We start from the raw sequence: 25,173 nt of genomic DNA, 5'->3' as shown, positions 1-25,173 counted from the left end.
GGTGCTTAGGTGTATCTCCTGAGCTAGTTGAGGAGTCTGGGGTTTTAGTCAATGGGGAATCTAAGGAGGGAGCTAGCCTTGAAGAAATTCTCATTTGTATCTGCATCTGTTGGCCCATGGCCATCTGGGAGGCTAAGTGGTGAGGTGGAGGAGCATTGAATGGGAGTCTGAAGGTGTGCTCAGATTCTTTTCTTCTGACTTTTATTCTAATCAGCCATTTGTCTTTGGATGGCAGTTAAGTTTGAGCTAGACCAATAGGTCTCAATCACCTCCCAGGGACATTTGATAATATCTGGAGACGTTCTTGGTTGACACACTGGGTTGGGGTGCTATTGGCATCTAAAGGGTACAGGTGAAGGATGCTGCTAAACATCCTACAGTTCACAGGACAGCATACTCACAACACAGAATTATAGTCCCAAATGTGAGTAGTGCCTGGGTTAGATCCTTGCTTCTCAAAGTGCGGCCAGTGGACCAGCAGCACTGGCATTCCCTGGGACTTCGCTAGAAATGCAGACTCTCAGGATCCAGACCCTCTAAATCCAACTCTGCAGTTTAACAGGCTTCCCAGGTAATGTGAGTGCACGTTCAAGTCTGGACGTGCTGTTTCAGGTGAGCCCTAAAGCCCATCCCCTTTTGGTGGCCCTGGATGCCAAGGATGTGTGTAAAGGGTAAGTAGGGAATGTCAGTCTCACAGGCAGATCTACTTATAATGACCTTTGTTTCCAGGTGTGTTTTAACCGCGTTCTGGGGATCGATGACACTTGTGGCGTGCACTACACCTTCGGCTTGCCGGGTCTGCTCGGAGGGATTGCCTACATCGGGCTGATGACATATCAGGCAATCTGGAGCAAGGATCCCATGTGAGTCACTTGGCTCACTCCTTTAATATCCCCATCTAACTCAGGAAAAAATGTGTCTGGAGCACTTAGCTGGGGGTACATGTATTCAGGGCCAGGCACTCAGCAGGCCTCAGTGAGTATTTTTTGGCCAGTTTATTCAGAAATTCTGCCCAGCCCCTAACTTGTGTGGAGTCATCACCTCTTCAGGCCACTGCTTCTTTCCAAAGGGGGCAGCTTAGGTGCAAGGCAAAGGCAGACAGTCCTGAGGCCTCCCAAAAGCAGACAGCAGGGCTGTCAGGCCCAAGCCAGTTGAGTCCATTTTCCAACCTCTGATGGTGTAGGTCATGGTGTGGAGTGTGCGGTGGAGTCAGACTGGTCTTGACCTCTTACAAGCTGGGCATGTTACCTAACTTCTCTGAGCTTTGGTCACTGGATTGTAAATGAACATAAGGATAATACCTCCCCTCACAGGGTTGCTGGAGGCTGCCTGAGGCCAGGAACCGTGTGGTTAAGAGGATTTAATAAGCGAATGTAGGAAAATGGTAGGCACTCTCCCAAGTATTGGCAAGGGTCAAAATCATTAGAAAAATTGCGTGGGCCAAATTCCAGGCTGCCAACCTGGAACATCTGGGGTTGAGAAGAGATGAGAACCGCGGGCCCACGAGCCCAGCACACCTCTGCAAGCCAACTCTCATCAGAATGAGACAGTCGGGGACCAAGAAGCTGTTCCTTCTCTGCAGGAACCCAGCAAAGGGAAGGGCATAGTGACAACGATGACCTCTCTTAGGAGGCCTTTGGTCTGCTGGAAGTAAAGGGCACAGGCTTCAGGGACAGACAGACCGAGGTCACATTTACCAGTCACATGACCTTAGGCATGGTACTCAGTCAAACTCTCTTTAAGATTCAATTTTCTCTCTGTAACATGGGATAATAAGAGCTACATCTGGGGACTGCTGTGTAGATTCAGCCACATATAATAAATAAAGGGCTCAGGACAGGGCTTGGTGTGGAGTAAACGCCCAACAATGGCCCCTTTCTTTATGATTATTGATGCCGCGGCTTCCACGGGAGGCGCGTCTGTATGGAGCTGAAAGATGGAGAAAGGACTGAGCTGGCAGCCCGAACGCTTCGTGTGGCATGGGGACCGTCTCCTGCATTACCGTGGTGTCACTGCGCACGCCAGCTGACTTTCGTTCATTCCACAAGCAGCACTTGCCAGTTTCCTGTCCAGGCGACTGAATGTGAGGAATCAGCTGCCCTGCTCCGAGTCAGGATGGAGGGCTTTTCACAAATTGTGGGATTTTAAGAGGGGACACACTTAAAGAACTTCGATTCACAGAGTGCACTGGCTCTTTTCCAGTTCTCACTCGTCCTTTGATTGTATCAGGGAGAAAGTCTCCACTCAGTGTGGAGCGTCTGCACCCCCGGGACACACACTGACCTCTGGCTTGAGTGACAGGAGAGGAAGCCTAGGGCTGAGACTTGCCCAGGCTGCCATATCTTGGGGAGAATCTAGCTACGTTTTGTTTTCATTGTATCTTTTTCTAGTTCCCTCTCATTTCTCTTCCACTTAAGTTAGTGACATAAAGTTTTCTTTTAAATAAGTTTGTTTAAATGTAAAAAAAAAAGAAAAAAGAAAAAAAGGAGAGGTCTATTTAAAGGAAATTATTTTTTAAAATAGTATTTCTGGAATGTCACTATGGCCAAATTTGTGAAAGTAACCCTCAAATGCTGAAACCTGGGAATGATCTGGCCAGCCTTTGCGGGTAGACAGACCTGCCTGGTTTGAGTCCCAAGAACCGCCCATTCCAAGCCTGTGACAGTGGAACCCTTGGTGCACCTTCCTAACCCGGACCTCCCCATTTGTGAAATACCTTGCTCACAGGCCTGCTGTGAGGATCACGCGAAGTCAGATGGAAAAGCACCAAGCCTGGCACAGGGGAGCCCACCCTGCGTGGGGACTGTTGTGTGGTGATTCCTGCTTCCTCCATTTCTGCTTTCAGATGCATCAGGATAAGAGTGAATTGTGGGTTGGCAGTCAGCAGATTTGGATTTAGCTTCTATTCTGCCACTTAACATTACTTAAAAAACAAACAAACAACACACAAACTATTTTTGTAGTACAATCTACATCCAGAAAAGTGCAAATATCAAAAGGGTGTCACTTGATCAGTTTTCTGACACATCCGTATAACCAGCACCCAGAGCTCCTTCGTGTCTTTGCAGGCGAATGTCCCACCCCAGGGTAACCACCAATCTGACTTCTAACAGCATTAATCCGTTTCGCCTGCTTTCGTCCTTCATGCACACATACACATGGGATCATACAGGGAGTCTGCACCCCTGGGTGCCTGGTTTCCTCTACTCAACACTGTCCTTGTGAGATTCACCCATGTTGCTGAGAATCTCTGCAGATTGTTCATTTTCATTGGGGTATAGTGTTAAATTGTGCTTGGGTTTAATTTATAAAGGTGACTGGGTGACAACAGGGAGAGGTCCATGCCACTGAAAGGAAAATTTAATGTTACTCACAGTGCCCCTAGAAACGAGGCACAGCGCACCACGCAGGGCCACATGCAGGCCAGGCAGCAGAGAAACGGGGGAGCTGAGACTACGCCTTTGGGAGTGCAGCGGTGGGGAAGCACAGGGGGGACATTCCCTACCGGGCAGGAAGTGAGAGCACACGTCAGAGTTTGCGGTTGGGGGTTTGTAATATGAGTTTTGTGCTCCCAAGAAAGCTGACTTGCAAGAAGAGAGGTAAAACAACTTGGCCCATTGGCTTGGCCCTGTGATAAATGAGTACCGAGTAGACAAATTACAGAGTCTGGGAAAACACAGTTAAAACAAGTGTTTCATTGTGTGAATACAGCACAATTTATTGATCCATTATTGATGACCATCTGGGCAGTTTCTAATTTGGAGCTATTAGGAACATTCTAGTACTGCTGCTCTAAAACACTGCTGCCTTTATGTCTACTGCAAGGCCATGTGCATGTCCTCCCAGGGCCGCTTAATTGTTTAAAGTGAAGTCCTGGGATTGCCTTGAAGGACAGCGAACAGGGAATATGTTCAAGGGGGGCAGGCAGGGGAGATGGATCTGATAGCCAAACTGTACCCCTCCTTGACTTGACAGAAATAGAGCCTTCATCTTTAATTGCCTAATGAGGAAGCTCTGGTTCTGCCTGAGGGGTTAAGTGACTTTTCCAGGGCCACACAACTAGTGACAGAACTGGAACTGGAACTTGGTCTTTCTAACTCCTGGTCTAGTTCATTACCCATGGGGCCTGAGGATTAAAGTAGCCCAAGAGGATCCTGGAATCCTCCCTCCCTCCCCCTCCTCCACATCTGCACGGCTCTGCAGGTAAATGACAGGGGAATGGGCCACCAGGAAGAGGACACTTGTTCTCCTGATGGCCTTTCCTGACAGTGTCACTACTCATACAAGCAGTGCTTTTTGTTCCCATGACCTCTGCGGCCTGATACCTGAATGTGACCACTTTTGCTTTGTCATTTCTAGGGTCACGCACGTGGCGCTCCTCACCACTGGGGGACTCAGCTTGGCCGTGGCGATGGGCCTAGCATCTGGTCTCCTGACAGGTCAGTGTGACATCACCTTTCCACCACTGCCCAGGCACAGGGCCCGGGTTCAGAGTGCATCTGCCCCATGGCCAGACGTGCACAAGCCCATCCTGTTCCCTGTGAACCCACCTTCTCGGCTCCAGCCAAATGAGGCAAAGGGCTCAGACTTTGATTAAAAAACAAACAAACACAGAATCACATAATTTCAGAATTGGAAAGGCACTCAGAGGTCACCTGCAACAGGTGTGCACTCGGAGGTCCAGGGAAAGGAAGAGACTTTCCTGAGATTCACAAGTAGGGGTGAGTGGTGACATTGTAGCCTCTTAAAGGCAGAGCTGGTGATTTCCCTCAATTTTGTACAGAAGGCCAAGGAAATCCTTATGCCAAAATGTTTACCTTTTATTTTCCTAGGACATCCATAACATTATTTGGCTCAGCAAATATTTATTCAATATCTAATACGAGCCAGACACTATTCTTAGGCACTAGGGACAAAGCAGTGAATAAAACAATTCCCTGACCTCATGGAGCTGACATTCTAGTTGACAATAAATAGGCAAATAAATGCATACTTATGTAAGATGGTGATAAGTGCTATGAAGATAAATAAATCAGAGTAGGGGAACTAGAGTCAGTGTGAGGGTGGGCTGTTCTTTTGGAAGGGTGGTAAGGGAAGGCCTATTTAGTAAGTTGACCTTTAGGCAGAGACCTGAGTGAAAAGCAGGAGGGAGACATACAATGTACTTATTTTGGAGAAGAGCATTCTATGAGAAGGAACAGAAAGTGCAAAAGGCCCTGAGGCAGGGGCCTTTGTATGTTTGGGGAACAGCAAGGAGGTCAGTGTAGCTGACATGGATGGAGTGAGGGGGGAGTGGCCACTGGAAATCTTTAAAAAGAGGGTTGAAGTATGTTTTTGCTTTTGCAATATGACAGAACAGCAAAGAATCTGGGGGAGTTACTAATCTGCCAATCTTACTTATAGGCCAGGTGAAAATATGCACTCTGTTCAGAAACGTTCACTTTTATCCTATAAGTGAACAGCTTTTATGGGTTAGACACTCATATATTGTGTCTAACAATATATTTGGATTGTGTCTAACAATATTGTTTGGATGCCAAACAAGAGACCAGATAGCATAAGCAGACACTAAGGAGTTGGGTGGCTTTAGGCATGTCACTTCACTTTCTCTGGGCTCGGCTGGCTTCTCTGTATAAGGAAAGGATTATGGTAACTAATCATTTGGCTTCCTTTCAGCTCTAAGACATGTATGAAGGTACTTTTTGGAGTTACCTGGGTGGTTTAGAGAGTGGAACTGTCCAGAATTACCTTAATGTACCACGTGGCCTCAGCTTTCAACAGTCTGAGGTGATGAAGTACAGATGAGAAAAATTCCTTCATCCAGAAGTTTACATTGTCTCCCAGGTAGGGCTGTCAGAGTTAGCAAATGAAAGTATAAGGTGCCCATTTTTTAAAATTCAAAATTAGCTGAGCATCCTCCTGTATCTTATCTGACAACCCTATCCCTGGGCTCTTCCACCATTCACTGTATTACCAAAGTCACACTGACTTGCACTGGCTTGTAAAGGACCTGGGTGTGTGTGTTCTGTTTCCTTCAAAAGAGTCAAAAAAGAGATAGTGGAAGACACCTAGATTATTTCTTTAAGAGTGAAAACCAATGAGCTTTCCTCCTTACATACTGTTATGGACATGAGGGAACTGGTTATTAAAGGCAACTTGGACCACGGAAGTGGAAAGTGGCCCCCCAGCAGCCAAAATAGCCCCAACTGCCCTCTGAAAGGCACTTTACTTGTCGAGAGGCCCCACTACTTGGGGTCTGTACACTGTTTAAGGAACAATCCCATCAAGCATGGTTGTTGGGTTTTCAGTTCGGGAAGACTAGAAATAGGTTAGTGGTGGGGCTGGTTCTGAAGTCAGGCACACTGGTATGTTGGAAGTGACAGCAGAGAGCCTCACAGAGGACAAGGAATTCTTAAAATCAGACACAAGAACACAAAAAGCTCAGGCTGCTGGAGAGCAGGCCAACAACCCTCAACGGCTACCTACCTTCTCTGCGTTACACAGCAATTTCCTAAGAGGATGCTCTTAGCCATGGTTCTGATTTTTTAAAAAGTCTAAATGTGTTCAGTGATGACTCATAAGACACAAAAATACAGTATGGATTTATGTATTTAGATGGATTTTCATTAGGGATGAGTAAGCCTCAGCCATCTGGAAAATTCATGTCGGCGACAGAGACCATTTCTGAGCAATTCTAGCTACACAAGGTGTGCAACTGCACCTTACCTGCCAGTATCAGTTAGACGCATGCACAACAAAAGCGAAACATGAGCATACGCAGGCCTACTCTTGTTCGGCACTGCTGAATACGAGACGGTCATCGTTAAAAACGCGCAGATAAATGTCGGAAAGGCATTTCCCTGCTTCGTGGGAGGGTGAGTGCTCGCTCCCGTACGCTGGGCGCGCGGCAGGTTCGCGCAGCTGGGGAGCGCACAGGGCCCCGCTCCCTGCGCAGGGGCTGCACAGGTGAAGAGAGGCGCAGGAGCAACTGTTATAAACTCCTTTCCTAGCTGCACGGCGGCATCCGGCTGAGGCTGGCGAGAGCTTATTGGATCTCCAAAGGTACCTACTTTGAGTAGCTTGCCACGGTGGCTCTTGCATTTTAAATGGATAAGCTTTTAAAGAGGGGCACCGTCCGGCAGGGCCACTCTTGGGAAGCACGTCAGATCCACGGTTATCCTATACCTCTCGGCATAACTTCATTACTTGGAAATAATTGCTCTTGCCCATTCCTGTTAAAAGATGTCTATAGAGTTAATTAAGTTGGTCCAGGAAGAACAATGCTTCGACTTGTCTGCCTCCTGGTTGTGGGAGAAAAAATGGTATGATATTTTGATTACGAGATAACACATGCTGTGCTCCTAATGTTTAACATTTTACTATGAATTTAAACAGGTTTACTTTTACAACTCAAAATATGGAGAGCACCTCATGCGGCTAAATATTTTGATGATCAAGCTTTCTGGGAGGTAAGTTTTTTTTTAACCTATTAATGTCATAGATTTTGAGTGAATGAACTTAAAAAGATATCAAGGCATATATGTTCATTTGGTGTTTATGCGAGTAAAATAAAAACAAATGAAAATGACGTAAAGAGCGTGGAAGGAGCAAATCCATGATGTGCACGTGTGTGTGTGTGTGTGTGTGTGTGTGTGTGTCCGCGCGCGCGTGTGTAGGGTGGGGAGGTGGTAAAGGCTACCATTTCCCTGATGCCTGAAAGTCACTGAGGGCCAGGGATAAAAGAACTGTCTTTGGCCACACTTCTCTCCACATGGAGTCATCAAAGTGGGCAAAGTTTGCCGTGAAGGTGATAGAATCCCGAATGCAAGAGCCAGAAGGACCGCGGGGCCAGCAAGTCTAATCCCCTCACTTGGCAGATGCTCAGAGTGGAGCCAGGACTGCCCGAGTTCTCACAGTGCTTGAGTGACAGAGCTGAATCTAAAACAACTCTTGGTAAATTACAGCTGGTGGACACAAGAAAACTTGTAGTATAGAAGTCGGGGGTTATTTAGCTGAGGGTCCTGGAGCTCACACAAGTCACTTGCTGAGAGTCTCTGTAACATTGTCGCATTCGTTGCCATGACTAGGCTAGAGCCTGTCACCCACTGCCCTCCTCCCTTTGACCTACACTCATAGCTCACGAAGCACTCTGATGTGTGTCGCCTTAGGTAATCTTCCAATCAAAGCTGAGGTTGGGCAAGCGGGGATCAATATTGCCTGTTATAAATGGGAAGTTGGAGCCAATAGAGGTCAGGCTAATGCCCAGCATCGTACTTTGTGAGTGGCAGAGACAAGCCCAGGACCAGGCCTTGAGAGTCCCATGCCAATCCTTTCTCCACCGCATGCCGACGGACTCATCACTGAAGGGAAGAGAACCAGCTTTACTATGGGGCATTTCTGTCTGTAGGGGCAAAACAGAGACCCTCTCCCTGTCTCTGTCCCTCTCCTCAGTCTCCTTCCTCTTCTTCAAACAGCTTTTATAACTGGCAATGAACCACACATATTTGAAGTCTACAATTTGATACATTTAAATATATTCAACACCTGTGAAAACCACCACCACAATCAAAATACCGAACATATCCATCACCACCAAACATTTCCTCCTGCCTCTTTGGAACTACTACTCCCTTCCTACCCCACCCCATCCCCAGGCATCCACTGACCTGCTTTTTGTCACTATAGACTAGTTTGCATTTTCTAAAAATTTATAAAATGCAGCCATATGGTGTACACTCTCTTCATCTGAGTCACCCACACTGTTGTACGTTACCTGCCTCACCTTGCACCCATCCCTGGTTGTCCTGGCCATGCCTGGCACTTGCTAGGCTGGGGCACCCATCTCATCCTTGGATGGTTCTAGTAAGATGCACTTGTTTATTCCCTAATTCCATTAAATGTATGACAGAGTAGGTGACAGAGCCCTGTGTGACGAGCTGGACAGACAAATCTATATGAAATATAGTCCTAGGTCTCAAGGAGCTGCATGCACAAATCTTCTATCTTCCTCTAGATTGCAATGATCCTAACTAATGTACTGATTTACAAAAACAGTTTATAACACATTTTTTTCACGTACTTTCACTAAGAGAATGGTTGCTTCCTTCAACTATTTCAATTTGAACTGTCTGCAAAATGAAATGAGCTTCTTTAAATGGTAGTGAGTCCACTGTCACTGAAGGTGTTCAAATAAAGCCAGAGGACTATTTAGCAATGATCCGTGTGACGAGCTATATGAAATGAGGTCTGTCTAGGAGCTCTTCCAATTCAGGTTTTAGGAATGAACCTCTCTAAGGGCTATGATGAGACATTTTGGTTAATATAAATTTCAAAAGATCAAGGGAGAATCATGTGTACCAATTTTAAGAGTAGAAGGGCTCATCTGTAATAAAAATGTTTGCTTTGCTTTTACAGTTTCCTCATTTGGCTGTTGGATTTTAAGCAAAAGCATCCAAGAAAAACAAGGCTTGTTCCAAAACAAGAGAGCTTCCTTTCACTGTTGCCGACATTTTTGTGTGTGCGACAAACACTGGTTATCGCAGTCTCCTTATGTACAATGAAGCAAGATAGATTTGATATTAAAAATAAAAGATAGAAACTTGTTTAAGTGGTAATTTCGTAACAATTTTAAATAAACGTTCGGTTTCATTAAAAATGATGCTACCAATATTTTCTTGGGTGCAGGCACATCATTCAGGTTTGGGTTAAACTTTGACAATTCTTTGATTTATTTTTCATACTGAATAAAATATGCTGCCCAGTTAACTCTCATCTGCACCAGCAGAGCTGATGGTAAAAAAACAGGGAAAAACGAAGAACTACTTATATTTAGTCCCTGCAGACATTATGTTTTTATTCCAACAGTTTTCAGGTAGCTCTTACTCCCCAAGCACATTCTAAATTTAACTGTGGGAAAGATGTCGTGGTCAGCTGTGGAAGCGCACTGCCTCCACATTAAAATACTAGTTCCTTGCCCGCCTGGGCGTGGCTCAGCAGTTGAGTGTCGGCCTAGGATCCAAGAGATCATTGTCCGATTCCAGGTCAGGGCACATGCCTGGGTTGCAGGCTCGATCCCCAGTCGGAGGCGTGCAGGAGGCAGCCGATCAATGACTCTCTCATCATTGATGTTTCTCTCTTTCTCTCTCCGTTCCTCTCTGAAATCAATAAAGTTATATTAAAAAACAAAACAAAACAAAAAACTAGTTCCTTGACCTTGAGGAAATCATTTAAACTTCCATGGTCTGGGTGCTCTCATCTGTAAAAAGAGAAGGTGGACTTCAACCTCTAAGATCCCCTCCAATTCTCACAGCCTATGGATCTAAAAACTCACCATGACCGATTTGCTGTGGGATGGCAGCAATACAGTCTTTCTTTGAGTAGTGTCTTGATGACCAGGCCATATTCAAAACTTACATACAGGGAGAGAACTATGGCCGACATGGAAAGGCACCACAGGTTTAAATCATCTGAGAGATATTTTGTGTTTAATGAAGGGCTTACTGTAGAAAGAAAACATTTCAAGCTGTTGTTCTGAAGAACATGTATCCCATAGTTAGCTAGCTCCTTAAAAATAATTCCCACTTGGCCAAGATGGGGAGCCTGGGGGATAACAGGGTTCCAAAGAGACAGAAACTAAGAATTCCCAGTAGTAAGTTGACGTTTGTAATTATAATTGACCCAGCCAGTCTATTTTGAGCATAGTGGTTCAGTACAGAAATACCATGAAACATGGAATCTAATTTATTATCAAACCAACAACAAAATTTGTCACCTGAGTATAGTGTCAAGTCCTATCCTTTTCTTCTTTCCTTCAGGGTACATGTGGAGTCACTGCACATCCCACCAGAACCATGTGTCACAACTGATCACCGATCAGTGGCACAGAAGGGACACTTTTGAGGAGCCTAGTGGCTGCACCAGGAGCCTCTCTCTTCCGACATGCTCACTCAGCCCTTGGGAGACCCTTAAGAGCCACTTACACTGAAACGTTTTCAGAATTTTTGGCAGTACTGTATAAATCAAACACAAAAGTATAGTGAGAAAGAACTCTGACCACTGAATAGTTTTTAAAAACCAGAAAATGTATATATTTCACTTAACATTTGACACAGAAGAGCCCACATTTAAATATACACATCATATCTTAAGAGCACTTTAATTGCATTTTGGACCTTGGCTATGACAAATACTCATATAAGATGTATACACAATTTCTTTTCTAATTTATTTTTATTTTTACAAATTATACCATGATAAAACTTAATAAAACATACTCGTGAAATATTTTTCTTTAACATTTTATAAGTTAATCAAATGCATACCGCAATAGATTGTTGTTTAAATAGCGATTTCTCATGATTTTAGTATCACATAAATGTAAGCTGGGACTACACTCAGAAATGTTTAGAAAATGGCATTACAAAAGATTGGGAGTGAGCAGTAAAAAAACAAAACAAAACAAAACAGAACAAACCCATGCAGGGCTGCTGTACAGTGGCAGTAAATCAGATGTTTTCACTGCCACAAGTCTTCAGTTCGGCCAAACTTAAAAACCAGTCCTCTGTGAATAAACAAGAAACATCACATGACTAGTGAGGTTTGGGAAAAGAAGACACGTGAGATTTAGAATCGTGGGAAACTAGCACCAAAGAGTAACTGGTGAGTTGTATGAAAAAAACCCATGGGCTGTGTCAGAACAGAAACTGATCCACAGTAGTAAATTCTTCCACTGTGCTCAGCTGAGCTGTTTATCACCAGCTTCCCCACATCCTTCACTATGAGTACTGGGGACATATGTCACTCTTAAAGTTGATCAGTGCTTAGTACGTAACCATTATATGTCTGATTTTTATCAAATTCATTCAACAAGCTCTTTTTGAGTATCAAGGTATTAGGTGCTGGGTGCTAGGGCTATAAAGATACATAAGATCAGTCCTTGTCCTCGAGTTGCTCGCATTCTTTTGCTGCTGCTAATCCTCACCCAAGGGTTTCTTCTCCCAGTGACTTTTAGAGAGAGTGGGAGGGAGGGCGGGGGAAAAACTGAGAGAAGCATCGACGTGAGAGACACATGGATTAACTGCCCCCTGCACTCACCCCGACCAGGGCCAGGGCTCCAACCTGCAACCCGGGTACACGCCCTTGACCAGGAATGGAAGCAGCGACCCTTCAGTGTCAGGGACGATGCTCTAAGCACTGAGCCACACCAGCCAGTGCAAGTTGCTCACATTCTTTGATGACACAATGTGGTAAGTATGGGGGGGGGAAGGGGGTACATATACCAAATGTTAAAGGAGCACAGAAACACAGAATTTATTCTGCCTGACTGTGTTAGAAAAGGCTATCAGCCCTGATCAGTGTGGCTCAGTTGGTTGCAGTGTTGTCCCATGCACCGAAAGGTTGCTGGTTTGATTCTTGGTCAAGGGCACACTCTCAGGTTGTGGGCCTGGTCCTGGTGGGGGTGTGTGTGCAGGAGGCAGCACAGATATTTCTCCTCTCCTTCCTCTCTCTAAAGTCAATAATCTAGTCTTTAAAAAAATCTTCCTCATTCTTCATATTTTATGACAATAACATGGGGGAGGGGCACTGGATAGGGTAAATAAAGCAACTAAATATATAAATGACATAAAAGAAACTATTATTAAAAAAGCATTAAAAAGAAAAGATGGGATGAAAAATGCAAAACAAACTTACCCAAAAAAGATGAAGGCATTTTGGAAAAATACAGCAATTCCAGGGTATACTATGGCTTTTTCTGTAAAAATAATTGTAATATTTAGAGGTTTATCATCTCAAAACATTTCAGTTTCTGATAATTTGGTGAATATCAGTTTTCCTAACATAATTGATTTTGCTGGTAACTATGGTGGGTTTGAGTATTAAATGACATAATACATATGACAGAGTCGAGTACTGGTTCAGTAACTGACAGATCCCTTAATTCAGTTAACAGGTTCTGAGTGCACACTATGCTCAACGCTGTTTAATGTGCTGAGGATACAGCAGAAATAAAACAGGCAAATTTTTTTGCCTTCACAGAGGTAGACAATATAAAGAATAAATAAGGAGAAAAAAGATATAGGAAGTAGAGCGAGTGATGGCATTTTATACAGGTGGCCAGGAAGATATGATAAGAAGGTGACACTGACATAAGGACAGGAAAGAAGTACCGGCAGTGGCCACATAGAAGCAGCAGAAGAGCAAGTGCAAAAGCCCTGAGGTGGGAGCACACTGGTACATTAGAGGGATGGTCACGTAGGCAAAAGAGAGAAATCAGGAGACAGGTGAGAGAAATACGAGGGGCACGTCAGGGGGTGAAGATCCTTCAGAGCTGTGCAGTCATGGAAGGGCTTTGAATTTTACTCTGAGTGAGGTGAAGGGCCATTGGAGGTGAAAAAGTGACATGAGCTGACATATTTTAATAGGATCTCTCTGGTTCAGTGCTGAGAGCAGACTAAATGAGCCAAAGGGATAAACAGAAACCTGTGAGTAGGCTATTTCAGGAAATCAGGCAGGAGACTCATGGACTGAACCATAGTGGGAGCAATGGAGATGGTAAAGTGGTCAATTTGGAGATATATTTTAACAGCAGAGTCAAGGGGATTTGCTGATGAATTGGATGTGCAGTGTGAGAGAAGGAGAGGTATTATCTTTGAGAGGCCGTAACCACCCAGGGTTTTTTGCCTGAGCTTCTGCAGCGATAGAATAGCTAAGACAGGCAAGACTGCCAAAGGAACATTTTGCTCTGATTTTATCCTAGACTAAAGTTGAAATTCTCATAAATTTCCACTATTAGCTGTCAATAATTACTCACTAACTGACAAGCCAAGGCATGATGAATAGATGAATTGTTCATTTTTTCTCAGAATGTTTTTTCATTAATCTGATTTTACCGTAACAGCTCATTTGTATAGGCCTTCATGACAAGGCCACATTAAATACCCTACATTAAATAACTATTATCACTAGAATAGCTCATAATGATCCTATAGAAAGGCAACTTTATAAAATTATAGATCTGCTACTAATGATTCTCAAGGCATAACCTGGCTCCAAAGGCCTTTTGGAACAAATCTTAAAATTTTATGAGATACACACATTCCTACAAAAAGGAACTCTGTATTAACAGTTCTATCTGGGAAAGAAGAATTATCAGTAATTTCATATTCTTCTTTGAGCTCTTTTTTAGTCTCAGTTTTCTACAATGAATATCTGTAATTCAAATTTTTTGTTTTTATAATGTGATGGTGACAAAGATTTTGTAGCAGCAAGAGAACTACTTACCATATTATGTTAAATGCAAAAACAAGGTTCAACATTTTTTTATTTATGCTATAATTATAACTACATAAAAAACAGAAGAGCCCTGGCTGGTGTGGCTCAGTGGTAGAGGGTCAACCAGTGGACCAAAGAGTCTTGGGTTTGATTCCTGGTCAAGGCCACATACCTGGGTTGCAGATTTGTTCCCCTGCCCTTGTCAGAGCGCACGCAGGAGGCAACTAATTCGTGCGGGAGGCAACCAATCGATGTCTTTCTCTCACACTGATGTGTGTCTGCCCCTTTCCAAGCTCCCCAATCCCTCCCTTTCACTCTTTAAAAATTAATGGAAAAAATATCTTGGGTGAGCATTAACAACAACAAAAAAGCATAAGAGACCAAAATATTTAAGAGCAGTAAAATTAATATAGTTCCTTTTTCTGTTTTTTTCCTTGTCTATACTTTTGGTAACATGGTTTTAATAATAAATATATAAACAAAATAAAAATATAAATATTGTAAAATGCCTATCATTTTTGCCCAGCTGACATGACTCAGTGGTTGAGAGTCAACCTATGAACCAGGAGGTCGCAGTTTGATTCCCAGTCGATTCCTGGTCAGGGCACATGTCGGGGTTGTGGGCTCGATCATCAGTACAGGACACGCAGGAGGCAGCCGATCAATGACTCTCTCATCATTGATGTTTCTATCTCTCTCTCCCCCTCTCCCTTCCTCTCTCTGAAAGCAATAAAGACATATTTTTAAAAATAAATAAATAAAAGGCCTACCATCCTTGTCTGTAAGACTTAAAAAGATTTTAATAAAAATTGAGGAAACTCATGATTTTAATTCAAGAATCACATTTTATTCAAACAAGTCAGGGTTAAATACGAGCTAGATTAGATCCTTCAGCAAATCCTGCTGGGTCCAGTTTTCACAAATCATTAATATTGTATTTTTACTATGATAAGCATAGTCAATTTTATTTGGAACATTAAGTGGTTTTTCATATTTTTCTGGTGTCTCTCAGGTGAAATTTCAGCCAAGGATCTAAAAGCAGGCCTTTTCCTGAGCTTGCCTTAAACTGCCCTCAAATAACAGATGCACATAAAATGTTAATTTACTTTTCTATTTAAAAGGAGATGATGTCATTATCAGGAAGGCTTATTAGCTCAATAAATTTCAATTCTAGGTTGTTAGAGCTTTGCATGGATATTATTCAGCAAGTTAAAACCCGCCAAGTAGCTTTTGAGGTTTTTGGAAGCCATAGCAAGGTTTGTAGCTATGTCCCATTCCTTCCAGGTTCTAGATTAGAAGAAAAAATATAGAAGAAAGTGATACTAAAAACATACGAAACGAAACAAAACAAAATACTGATAAGAAGAGGGGAGTTCCAAGGCATAAATGCATTACTAGTAGCTGCCCTAGCTACATGAAAAAAGCTTTATTCTAAATAACCAACTTTAATGCTCAATTTCAGTATTCCACTGAAGTAAAATATAAGCTGTGCTCTCTCTTACCTTTAGCAACGTAACCACCAAAGAGAATCCACATAGATGCAATCAGAGAGCCAAAGGCCAACATGAAACCAATGAAAAGCCAAATGCGAGCACCTTAAAAGAATTAACATTTTATCAGAATTGTTTCTCATATGGCAGCTGTCAGTTCAATTAACTTTTCAAAAAGGAAACAAGAACCCAAACAGAAAAAATGTGTAACTGCCATAACAGTCTAAAAATAAGGAGACCAGATGTGTTAAGTATCTTTCAGCAAGTGAAGACATTGGCCTTTTTCTTGTTGGCTAGTCTGTGTATTTTAAGTGACTATATTTACTTTCCTTAAATATGTACACTGAGAAAAACTGTCCTCACCATCCAATAAAAAGCTTACAAAATGTTTTACCATATTTAGAGGCTCATTCTCCATATATTTTTAGAAATTGTGTTGCAAAATTTAAGCTCCTCCAAGAGGACTTTCCAACAAAAACATAGGTATACTCAACAAAAAATTCATATTCAGTGATGTGTGAATCTATACACTACCACATTTCACTTTCAGGGACATCAGGCAGCAAAATAAACACGTATTTATTGTGGCTGGCACTTAGGAAAGCTACATTAAAATTATATTAATAGAGGAAGACTTAAATCACATTTATATAATACTTATGAACACCTGCTGTAAAATAAATGGTATCATTAGACTGCCTAAAATGAACTCTGAGCTGAGTTTATTTAATTAGCACAAATAAATTTTAATAAAAACACTGGCCCATTCAATATAGCTCAGCAAACAGAACGATATAAGTTTCTGATTACATACAAAATATAAAATGATAGTTATGAAATAAATAAGCTGTTACTCATAGACGTCATATTAAAACAAATACAACTGGCTCTGAAACCCCTGAAGCTAACCTAACAAATTTTCATTAGAGATGTGATGCCATATTCTACTTTTAGCTCTAGCTATTACCGTCCTATTATTATCAACACTAACTGCTAATGTTCACCTATTCCTTTAGAGTTTACAAGGTTATAGTAGGTCAGTGTCTCTGTATCTCTTCTACTTAAGTTTGTCTAGGAAGAGAGTGAACCAAGGAGAGTCTGGAAACATCGACCAGAGTTAACTAGTGGTTTCTCCTGTTTCATTATAAACACAAACAAAACCCCTGCAATTTGCCTATATCCAAGTTTATTTTTGTATGGATGTAACATTTTCGGTTTACCATTTAGATTGCTCAATAAATTTTTGTCTCAATTCTTTGAGCAAACTGGATTCCAGGAAGCTGTGCCACACGTGTCCTATATCCTGACTACCTCGAGTGGAGTCCAGGGGACATGAGTTCCTCAGCTGAGAAGGAAGGGACTGGATGGACCTAAACACTGAAATTCTATTACTGTACTCAGCTTGCAAGATAAAAAAAGTTCTGGAGGTTGGTTGCACAACAATGTGAATGTACTTAACAGGACTGAACTGTACACTTAGAAATGGTTAAGATGGGAAATTTTATATTATGTATTTTAAAAGACACTGAAACCTATGATTTTAAACTATTTCAAAATACTAATTCATCAAATAAGGTTGGCAAAAAAGGGAAGAAAATAATTTGTGTTATAGCTGAAAATACCGTATGTTCTATTTTGCATATATACTCAGTACTGTTCTTTACTGTACACTGTATACATTTATATCTACATATTATTGCATAGGGTTATATATTCAAAACTGTGTATTCTGTATTTTAAAGCTGACTTTAACCAAACGCAATTTTTACCTTATGCCTTGGAACCTGTAACTTCTGCTCTAGATACACCTGCATTCTACCCCGATCTGAAGGAGTCACACAAGTGGCCTTCCACGTATATTCTCCTTAAGGATGCACAGTAAGATATTATTTGCACCTATTTACCTGTTTGACCCAGGCAACCTTCACTGTAACTATCACCTCGGACTTGTCCATTTGATACTGCATTAATCCTGTATAAATAAAACGAAGAAATCAGGGTCTCTGACTCCAAGAGGAGACTATTCATGACATCAAATTACCAGATACAATAAGCTAGAGTTCCTCAAATTTAAGCTTAGGCCTCATGAATCTTGAGTATGGGTTCACATGACCTTAAGCGAGTCCCTTCAACGAGACACCCTCTAAAGCAGTTGTTAAAGCCCTGGCCTGTTTAGCTCAGTGGTTAGAGCGTCTGCCCATGGACTGACAAGTCTGGGGTTTGACCAGCCAAGGGCACATGCCTCAGTTGCAGGCTCAGCCCTGGCCCCAGTCGGGGTGCATGCGGGAGGCAGCTGGTCAATGTGTCTCTCACATTGATGTCTCTCTCTCTCCCTTCCGTTATCTCTGAAAAGCAAAGGGAAACATATCCTAGGGGGAGGATTAAAAAGTAATTAAAGTAGTGGTTATAGTCTCAAGACCAGCAGAATCAGCCGTCACCTGGGAACTCATTGCAAGAAAATTCCTGGGCGCCGCCCAAACTTACTGAAGCAGAAACTCTGGGTAAGGGGTTTGCAATCTGAGTTTTAACAAGTCCTTTAGATGATTCTGATGCATTTTAAAATGTTAGAGTGAATTTCTCAATTATACCTCAATAAAAAAAAAATTCTCAAAATTATATCTTGCTAAGACTGGAACAATCTTTAGCTTGGTCCTATCTAGTTTTCCATCTGTATGTATCAGACATACTCAACACAAAGAAATTCAAGTGGTAAAATTTTTTTTTTCCAATTCCTGATAGATGTTCCAAACAAAAAGTCTTTCACTGACTTTCATAGAGTACCACTCTAGATTGAAATAGCGTTGCCTTCTTTAGAAGTACCCTTTAAAAAAATGTTAAATGTCATGGGAAAATGTTCACAATATATCAAGTTAAAAAGTTAAACATTATATACATTTTACACACACACACACACACACACAGGGCTTGACACATGGTAGGTGCCCACTGTGTTGAATATCTGAATTCTAATTTTTAAAATATAAAGTCTTAACTTATTCAAATCTTAGTTTTAGAATGATCAAAATAGTTGTGCCCTGGCCGGTGTTGTTCAGTGGTTAAAGTGTCAGCCCACACGCACCAAGGGGTTGTGGGTTCGATTCCTGGTCAAGGGCACGTACCTGGGTTGCAGGTTTGATTCTGCATGTGAAGATTAACAACAACAAAAATACTCGTAATTATTTTCAGGGACTACATTAACTCAATTACTTAGTACATAAAATAAATATACTTTAAAACTAGCTTCATATTTTTAAAAATGCAGATGTTCCTGCATTAGTGGTTCTTAGCTCTTATTTTTCCTTGCTGAGCCACTTGAATAAACTTCACAACTTTCTGTAAGATAGCCATGACTCTGCCTTGTCAATCTTAACTATTAAAAACATTCTCAATCTCTAGTTGTTCTCTGATATTACTAGTTTTATATATAATCTCAAACTTACACAAAAGTTCCAAGTACATTTCAAACAAATTTTTTCCCCTGAAACATTTGAAAGTTGCCAACATGATGCCCCACAATCCCAGGAACTGTACTTCCTACAAACAAGACATACAATTATATGTATTTCCCACAAACAAGACAGTTCTACGGAACCACAATACAATCATCAAAATCAGGAAATGAGCAAGGATTCATTACCATTTAATCTTCAGACCTCATTCAAGTTCCCCAACTGTCCCAATAATGCTCTTAATAGCAAAAGGATCCTGTTCAGAATCATGAGGTACATTTTGTACTAATGACTCTTCAGTCTCCTCAGTCTGGAACAGTTAGTTCTTCAGTCTTCTTTGGCTTTTATTACCCTGACCCTTTACTCCAGTCTTACTGGTCTCCATGCCACAGAGCCCTTGTACTTGCTGTTGTCTGAAATGATTCTCTCTTATATGTATATTTCCATGATGAGTTCCTTCATTTCTACAAGTCTTTACTTAAAAAACACCTTCTTGGTGAGGCATTCCTTGACTTCACTTAAAATCTCTACAACCCCTGCTGACATCTCATGTCTCTCTTCTCTGCTTTTTCTTGCTAGGGCTTATCATTATCTAACATGCCATGTATTTAATTTATTTCTCTTTTGTTACTATCTGCCTCATTCATTAGCGTATAAATTCCAAAAAGGCAAGGTTTTTCCTGCTACATTCACAACTGTATTTCCCGTTTTGACAGCAGAGTCTGGGAATATAAAAGCTTAATAACTATTTGTTAGATGAATAAATAAACACTTAAGACAAAGTACATGTTTCTGACCTAAAAGTAACGTTATAAACACTGGTAGTATAGAAATAAGAGAGCTGAGAGAAGCTGGGAGATAGAAGTGAAAGAGGAGAGATAAGAATAGAAAAGAGGGCTGTTACTATTCTTTATAAGTCCTCTACTATTTGATTTTTAAACAATGCCCAATATGTTAACTTCACAACATTTCAAAAATTTGAATCTACTCAACTATATGTAAAACATTACTATTTTGTGACAACCTATGTAATTAGTGCCACTGACAATGACACTTACATTAGGAAGGCGATGGTTGCTATGACACCACAGGCATGGTATGAATGGTTGAACTGTTCCATAGTGGGGTAAATGACAGCTGCATCTATGATAATCCACCAGCCTGTAAAAAACTAAAACAAACAAAAAAGGGGATACCAAGGAGAAATTTCATATATTAATTTCATATATTACTGGCTAAAAAGAAAGCAAGGTATTAAAGTGAAGAGATCCCTTCCAATGAATTTCAATTTTCTCTTAAATGTTCCAGCAATTTCTTACATGTAATTGGCACATAGCTTAATATATGATTAAGATATTAAATCCCTTAAGTCTGACAGCAATGAATATTTATTAACATGAACTTCTTTTCTAAGTCTACTTTAGTCATTATTTTATATTTTCATAATAAAGTCTACAATCTAACTTTGTGACATAGAAATAAGTTACAATATCTCATGGCAGGAGAAAGTGATTCAGGTTCCCACTGAGAGGAGTGACCTGCTGCTGATATATTATAAGCCTCCAGAAAGATATATTTATTGAAAAATAAAAAAATTCAAAACAATATGGAGAATAATTATTGTTGATGGAACTGTAGCTATCCTCTGGACGCTGTTAAGTTATAGCTGTAGTTCTGCTTTTCCTTTTGATAATTACAGTGCAGTCTACAAATGGTTTCAGGTGTGATACTAAATTCAATTTAGCACCAAATTACAATTTATCTTAATTAAATATGGTTCTGGATATTATCAAGGGAAAATCTATAATGAAAAACATTAAAACATCACAAATGTTTTATCATCTGAACAGAAACTAGTAAGATATCAACCAAACACTGGCCAAGTAGCTTAGAAGGTTTTGAAAGTAACCCCTTTTCCCCACCCCGACTTCCAATCGTGACCCAGTCAGCACTGGAAATGACGTCTTCTGACAAATTACTTAAAAATAACTATTTTAGACTAATCAAATTATTTTTATCAGGTTGTAGACAGATCCACACTCTATTAATGACATTTTTACTGGTTAACACAAATACTCTTGCACTTTCTTACCCTCAGCTCAATATATTCAAGATAATTATTTTCTTCATAGATGAAAGTTCAAAGTTTTTTTCTGATGTTTATAACAGCAGAATTCTACAGTAGTTTTATATTTGACCATTACTTAGAAAAAGATAGGATTTTTTTCATAGATTATAAATATCAAACACTAGGCAAATAAGAGATATTTAAACTTAAATTTTTGTTTGCTTACTTAAAATTTACTTCTTAGAGCACATGAAAACATAAGATCATAAAATATAAATATCAGATGCCTTGAAGGATTTGCAACGTTAAATAACAATCTTATACTATAAGTCACTTCTAAGTAACATATTTTTAACGAGTTTCCTGTTTGTTTGTTTTTTAAATGACATTGAGAAGAAAGATAACTCTGGATTATGGAGAAATGCAATCATGTCTCTTAACTACCTTAGACCTGTTTCTAAAACACATCCTCCTAACTTAATTTACTCAATAAGAGGAGGCATAATCCATATAATAAATAAATGTATAAACTACACTGTCTTATTATACCATGGGGGTGAAGAAAAATAATCTACTAATAAAATTTCAAACTATAATTTCAACGAGTTGGAATGAAATGAATAACTTAACCCTCTCATAAACAAATCAAATTATCAACATAAATTAAAATAAATTCAGCCCTGGCTTGTGTGGCTCAGTTGGTTGAGCATGGTCCCATGCACAGAAAGGTCAATTGCTCCAGTCTAGGTCAGAGCATATGCTGGGGTTGAGGGCTCTATCCCCAGTAGGCGTCGTGCACGAGGAAGCCAGTCAATGTTTCTCTCACTCTCACATCTCTCTCTCTCTCTCTCTCTCTAATAAACTTAAAAAAATATTTAAAATAAATACATAAATTCAGTGGTCAAAGATAAATAGTACATATTTTAAAACATCATACAGAATTTAAAACATAAGAACGAACACACCAAAATAATGAAGGCACAAATTATTAATGACACTTACTAGAACACCAGCGGCAATGGAGGCAATAGTATTTCGTTTTTCCCCCCAATCAATGCATTCTGAGCATCTCAAGCCTTCTAGAAATCCAGACATTTTTTCAGGTCACTTAAAAAAAACAAAGAAAGAAAAACAATTAAAGCACTTTTATTACTTGCTTCAAATATGACTTATGTTCTTAGAAAATAATTAACAGTTCAGGAATAACTTAATAAAAGTGAAGTTACAAATACAGCTGATCCTTGAACACATGGGGGTTTACGGGAACCCAACCCCCAAGCAATGGAAAATCCTAAGGTAACTTTTTGATTCCCTCAAAACTTAACTACAGTCCCTCAGTATCCAAGGAGGGATTGGATCCAGGATCTCCAAAGATATCAAAATCCGAGGATACTCAAGCCCCTCTTATAAAATAGTTATAAAATAGTGTAGAACAATGCATACAGTTTGTCCTCCGCATCTGTGGATTCCTGGGATGGGAAACCCTGGGATGCAGAGGGCTGTATATTTATTGAAAAAAATCTGCCTATAAGTGGACCTGCACAGATGAAACCATGTTGTTCAAAGGTCAACTGTACTTTAGTTTGGCTACATACACTTCTTCAGAATATTCAATTTTGCTTTTGATAAATTTCCACATTGTAACTTTGGAAAATAAAATCTGGATTCATGTGGTATTTTCCCTTTTTTCTATTTAGTATTTTTCTTAATTTAAAAGATTGTTTTGGCTTGCATTTATAAAATAAATAAGTCCTGGGGAGGGATGTAATGTATACCACAGTGGCTATAGTGAATGATACTGTATTGTATTATCTGAAAAGTTGCGTCCGGTTGAGCGTGGCTCAGCGGTTGAGCAGCGACCTAGGATCCAGGAGATCCGGGTTCGATTCCCGGTCAGGGCACATGCCCGGTTGTGGGCTCGATCAATGACTCTCTCATCATTGATGTTTCTGTCTCTGTCTCTGTCTCTCTCCTTTCCTTTCTCTGAAATCAATAAAGATATATTAAAAAAAAAAAAGTAACTTAGAGAGTAGATTTTGAAAGTTCTCATCACAAGAAAAAAATATTATAACTATGTATGGTGATGGATGTTAATGAGACTTTCTGTGATCATTTTGTGATATGTAAGCATATCCAACCATTATGTTGTACACCATAAACTAATGTTATATGTCAATTATATCTCAATAAAAAATAAGAGATGGTTTTGGTATATTTATGAACAAAGGTGGATATGAACAAAGGTGGATATCTAAATATTTAAAAATCTTATGATTAATTTTAATTCTAAACTAAGTTATTAGACGATTTTGATATTTACAGTCCAGGAGCACTAACACAGCTTCTACCCACATCACTTCATTATCTTCTCCTTCTCCAAGCCTGCCTTTTGGTGTGATTTCTACAAAAGGAACACCCATTTCATTTTAATATCTCTATCTCTGATTCTAATAGCTGTTTTCCAGCCAAAAGAAAGTACAACATTGAAATTAATATTCAGACCAAAAAATCCACTGCTAAATTACCATAGTTGACCTAAAACGTCTTAACAAGTTACATAAAACATTCCTCCAAGCTGAGCTGTCCGGACCTGGATTGAGACACAGTCACAGTACCTGTTTCAAAGCACGAACAAGCCAGAATTGCGTATAACTTGCTGATAACCACGAAACACTTGAACTCCTTCAGCGAACCTGAACCTGTCCATAAGCTACCCTGTACAAGCAATCATGACTCTAAAAACATGCCTTCCTAATAAAGAGCAAGAAATCCAATTGTAACCTCCCTATTTAAAAGTAAATATTAAAAACTGTGACATGACCAGTGCTGATCTGCCTTTAGGGCAAGTTTAGTTTTGCAAATTCAGCGGTTTTCGGTCCCCGGGAGGGACAGCACGCCAGTCTGTTTACTTCAGGCTCCGCGCACGGGCCCCGCCCCATCCCGTTTTCCCAGGCTGCCGGGCCGCCGCGGGCCGGCCCAAACCCCGCCCCCACGCTGGGAATGCGGGTGCGGAGTGGCCTGGGGCTCGGGAGGTCGGGCGCTGGTTCTAGCTCGCCGTGCGAACGAGCCCAGGCTGTTCCTCCAGCTTTAAAGCGGGGGACGCAAGGTGATTTTCAGGGATCCCGTGAGTCCCGGGGCAGGGCGCCGTCCGGCAGCCCGGCGGAATCCGGACGCGGTCGCCCCCTCCCGCCGCCGGCCGGACTGGCCAGGAGCAAGTAGCCAGGAAGGGTCCACCGAGGCACAGCCCAGTCAGCAGCTTCCCAGAGGTGGAGACGACGACGCAGGCGGCATCAGCCGGGCACTGAGTCCCGCGTCCGAGCACGACCCCGCAGCTTCCTCCCTTGCCCCCACTCCCGCCTGGCACTTACGTCCAGCCCCGCCCGTGCAGTCGGTCCGGAGCCCGGTGTCAGGCCACACTGGGCGGCCTCACTCTCAGTTTCAGCCAAAAAACAAAACCACCACAGGCCGCCGGATACCCGGATGGAGGAGCAGGGCCTAAGGGGCTTGGTCGCGCATGCGGAAACAGGGCAGAGGGAGGGGCGTCAGGGTGGGAGGAGAAAGGCGGAGGTAGGGCCACAGGGGCCACGCCCACTGCCCCGACGTTTCTGCGCATGCTCCGGGAGTCGGCCGCGGCGGGGGCTTCCGTTGTAGGTGCGAGAAGTAGCTCTTTGTTCTAAGGTTTCTAAAGGCAGGCGTCCGTTGGGTCTTTGTATCCCTCTTGAGTGAGGTGGTAAGTTTCCTAGGGCGGGGTCAGTCCCTCAGTGATCTCAGGTGTAGGTGGCGGGAAAAGCGCCCGGTTCCGCCTGGTGCAAAAGGTGGGTCCAGCTTGGGGGCTCCACAGCACTGTCGTGGGTTTTCAGTCTTGTTTATTTCCTCAGCGCCCGGCCCCGCCCTC

At 41.6% G+C, this 25,173-nt stretch overlaps 2 protein-coding genes across 4 annotated transcripts in view; one reads left to right on the top strand and one right to left on the bottom strand.

Annotated features, from left to right (window-relative positions):
* Positions 1-9,650, top strand: part of RHCE (Rh blood group CcEe antigens) — a 29,042-nt gene extending 19,392 nt beyond the window's left edge. For 2 of the 3 annotated variants that reach the window (XM_081145366.1, XM_081145367.1), the window contains exons 7-10: positions 730-863; positions 4,360-4,439; positions 7,396-7,469; positions 9,415-9,650. In XM_081145366.1, coding sequence (XP_081001492.1) covers positions 730-863; positions 4,360-4,439; positions 7,396-7,469; positions 9,415-9,441 — 315 coding nt within the window. In that variant the 3' untranslated portion in view covers positions 9,442-9,650. The remainder of the gene's footprint in view (positions 1-729; positions 864-4,359; positions 4,440-7,395; positions 7,470-9,414) is intronic. The other variant, XM_081145368.1, reaches the window with a different exon arrangement.
* A 1,410-nt stretch (positions 9,651-11,060) lies between these two features.
* TMEM50A (transmembrane protein 50A) lies at positions 11,061-25,173 on the bottom strand. The gene is made up of 7 exons (XM_081146215.1): positions 24,647-25,173; positions 22,281-22,385; positions 20,269-20,381; positions 17,666-17,733; positions 15,774-15,866; positions 12,691-12,751; positions 11,061-11,560 (listed from the first exon to the last, which is right to left on the bottom strand). Exons 2-7 carry the CDS (start codon positions 22,371-22,373, stop codon positions 11,515-11,517), a joined length of 474 nt encoding a protein of 157 aa, XP_081002341.1. The 5' UTR covers positions 22,374-22,385; positions 24,647-25,173; the 3' UTR covers positions 11,061-11,514.

Source organism: Miniopterus schreibersii, assembly GCF_964146895.1.
Source record: "Miniopterus schreibersii genome assembly, chromosome: 8".
In the NCBI taxonomy this organism is placed as follows: Eukaryota; Metazoa; Chordata; class Mammalia; order Chiroptera; family Miniopteridae; genus Miniopterus; species Miniopterus schreibersii.
This window is presented reverse-complemented; position numbering and strand designations above follow the sequence as displayed.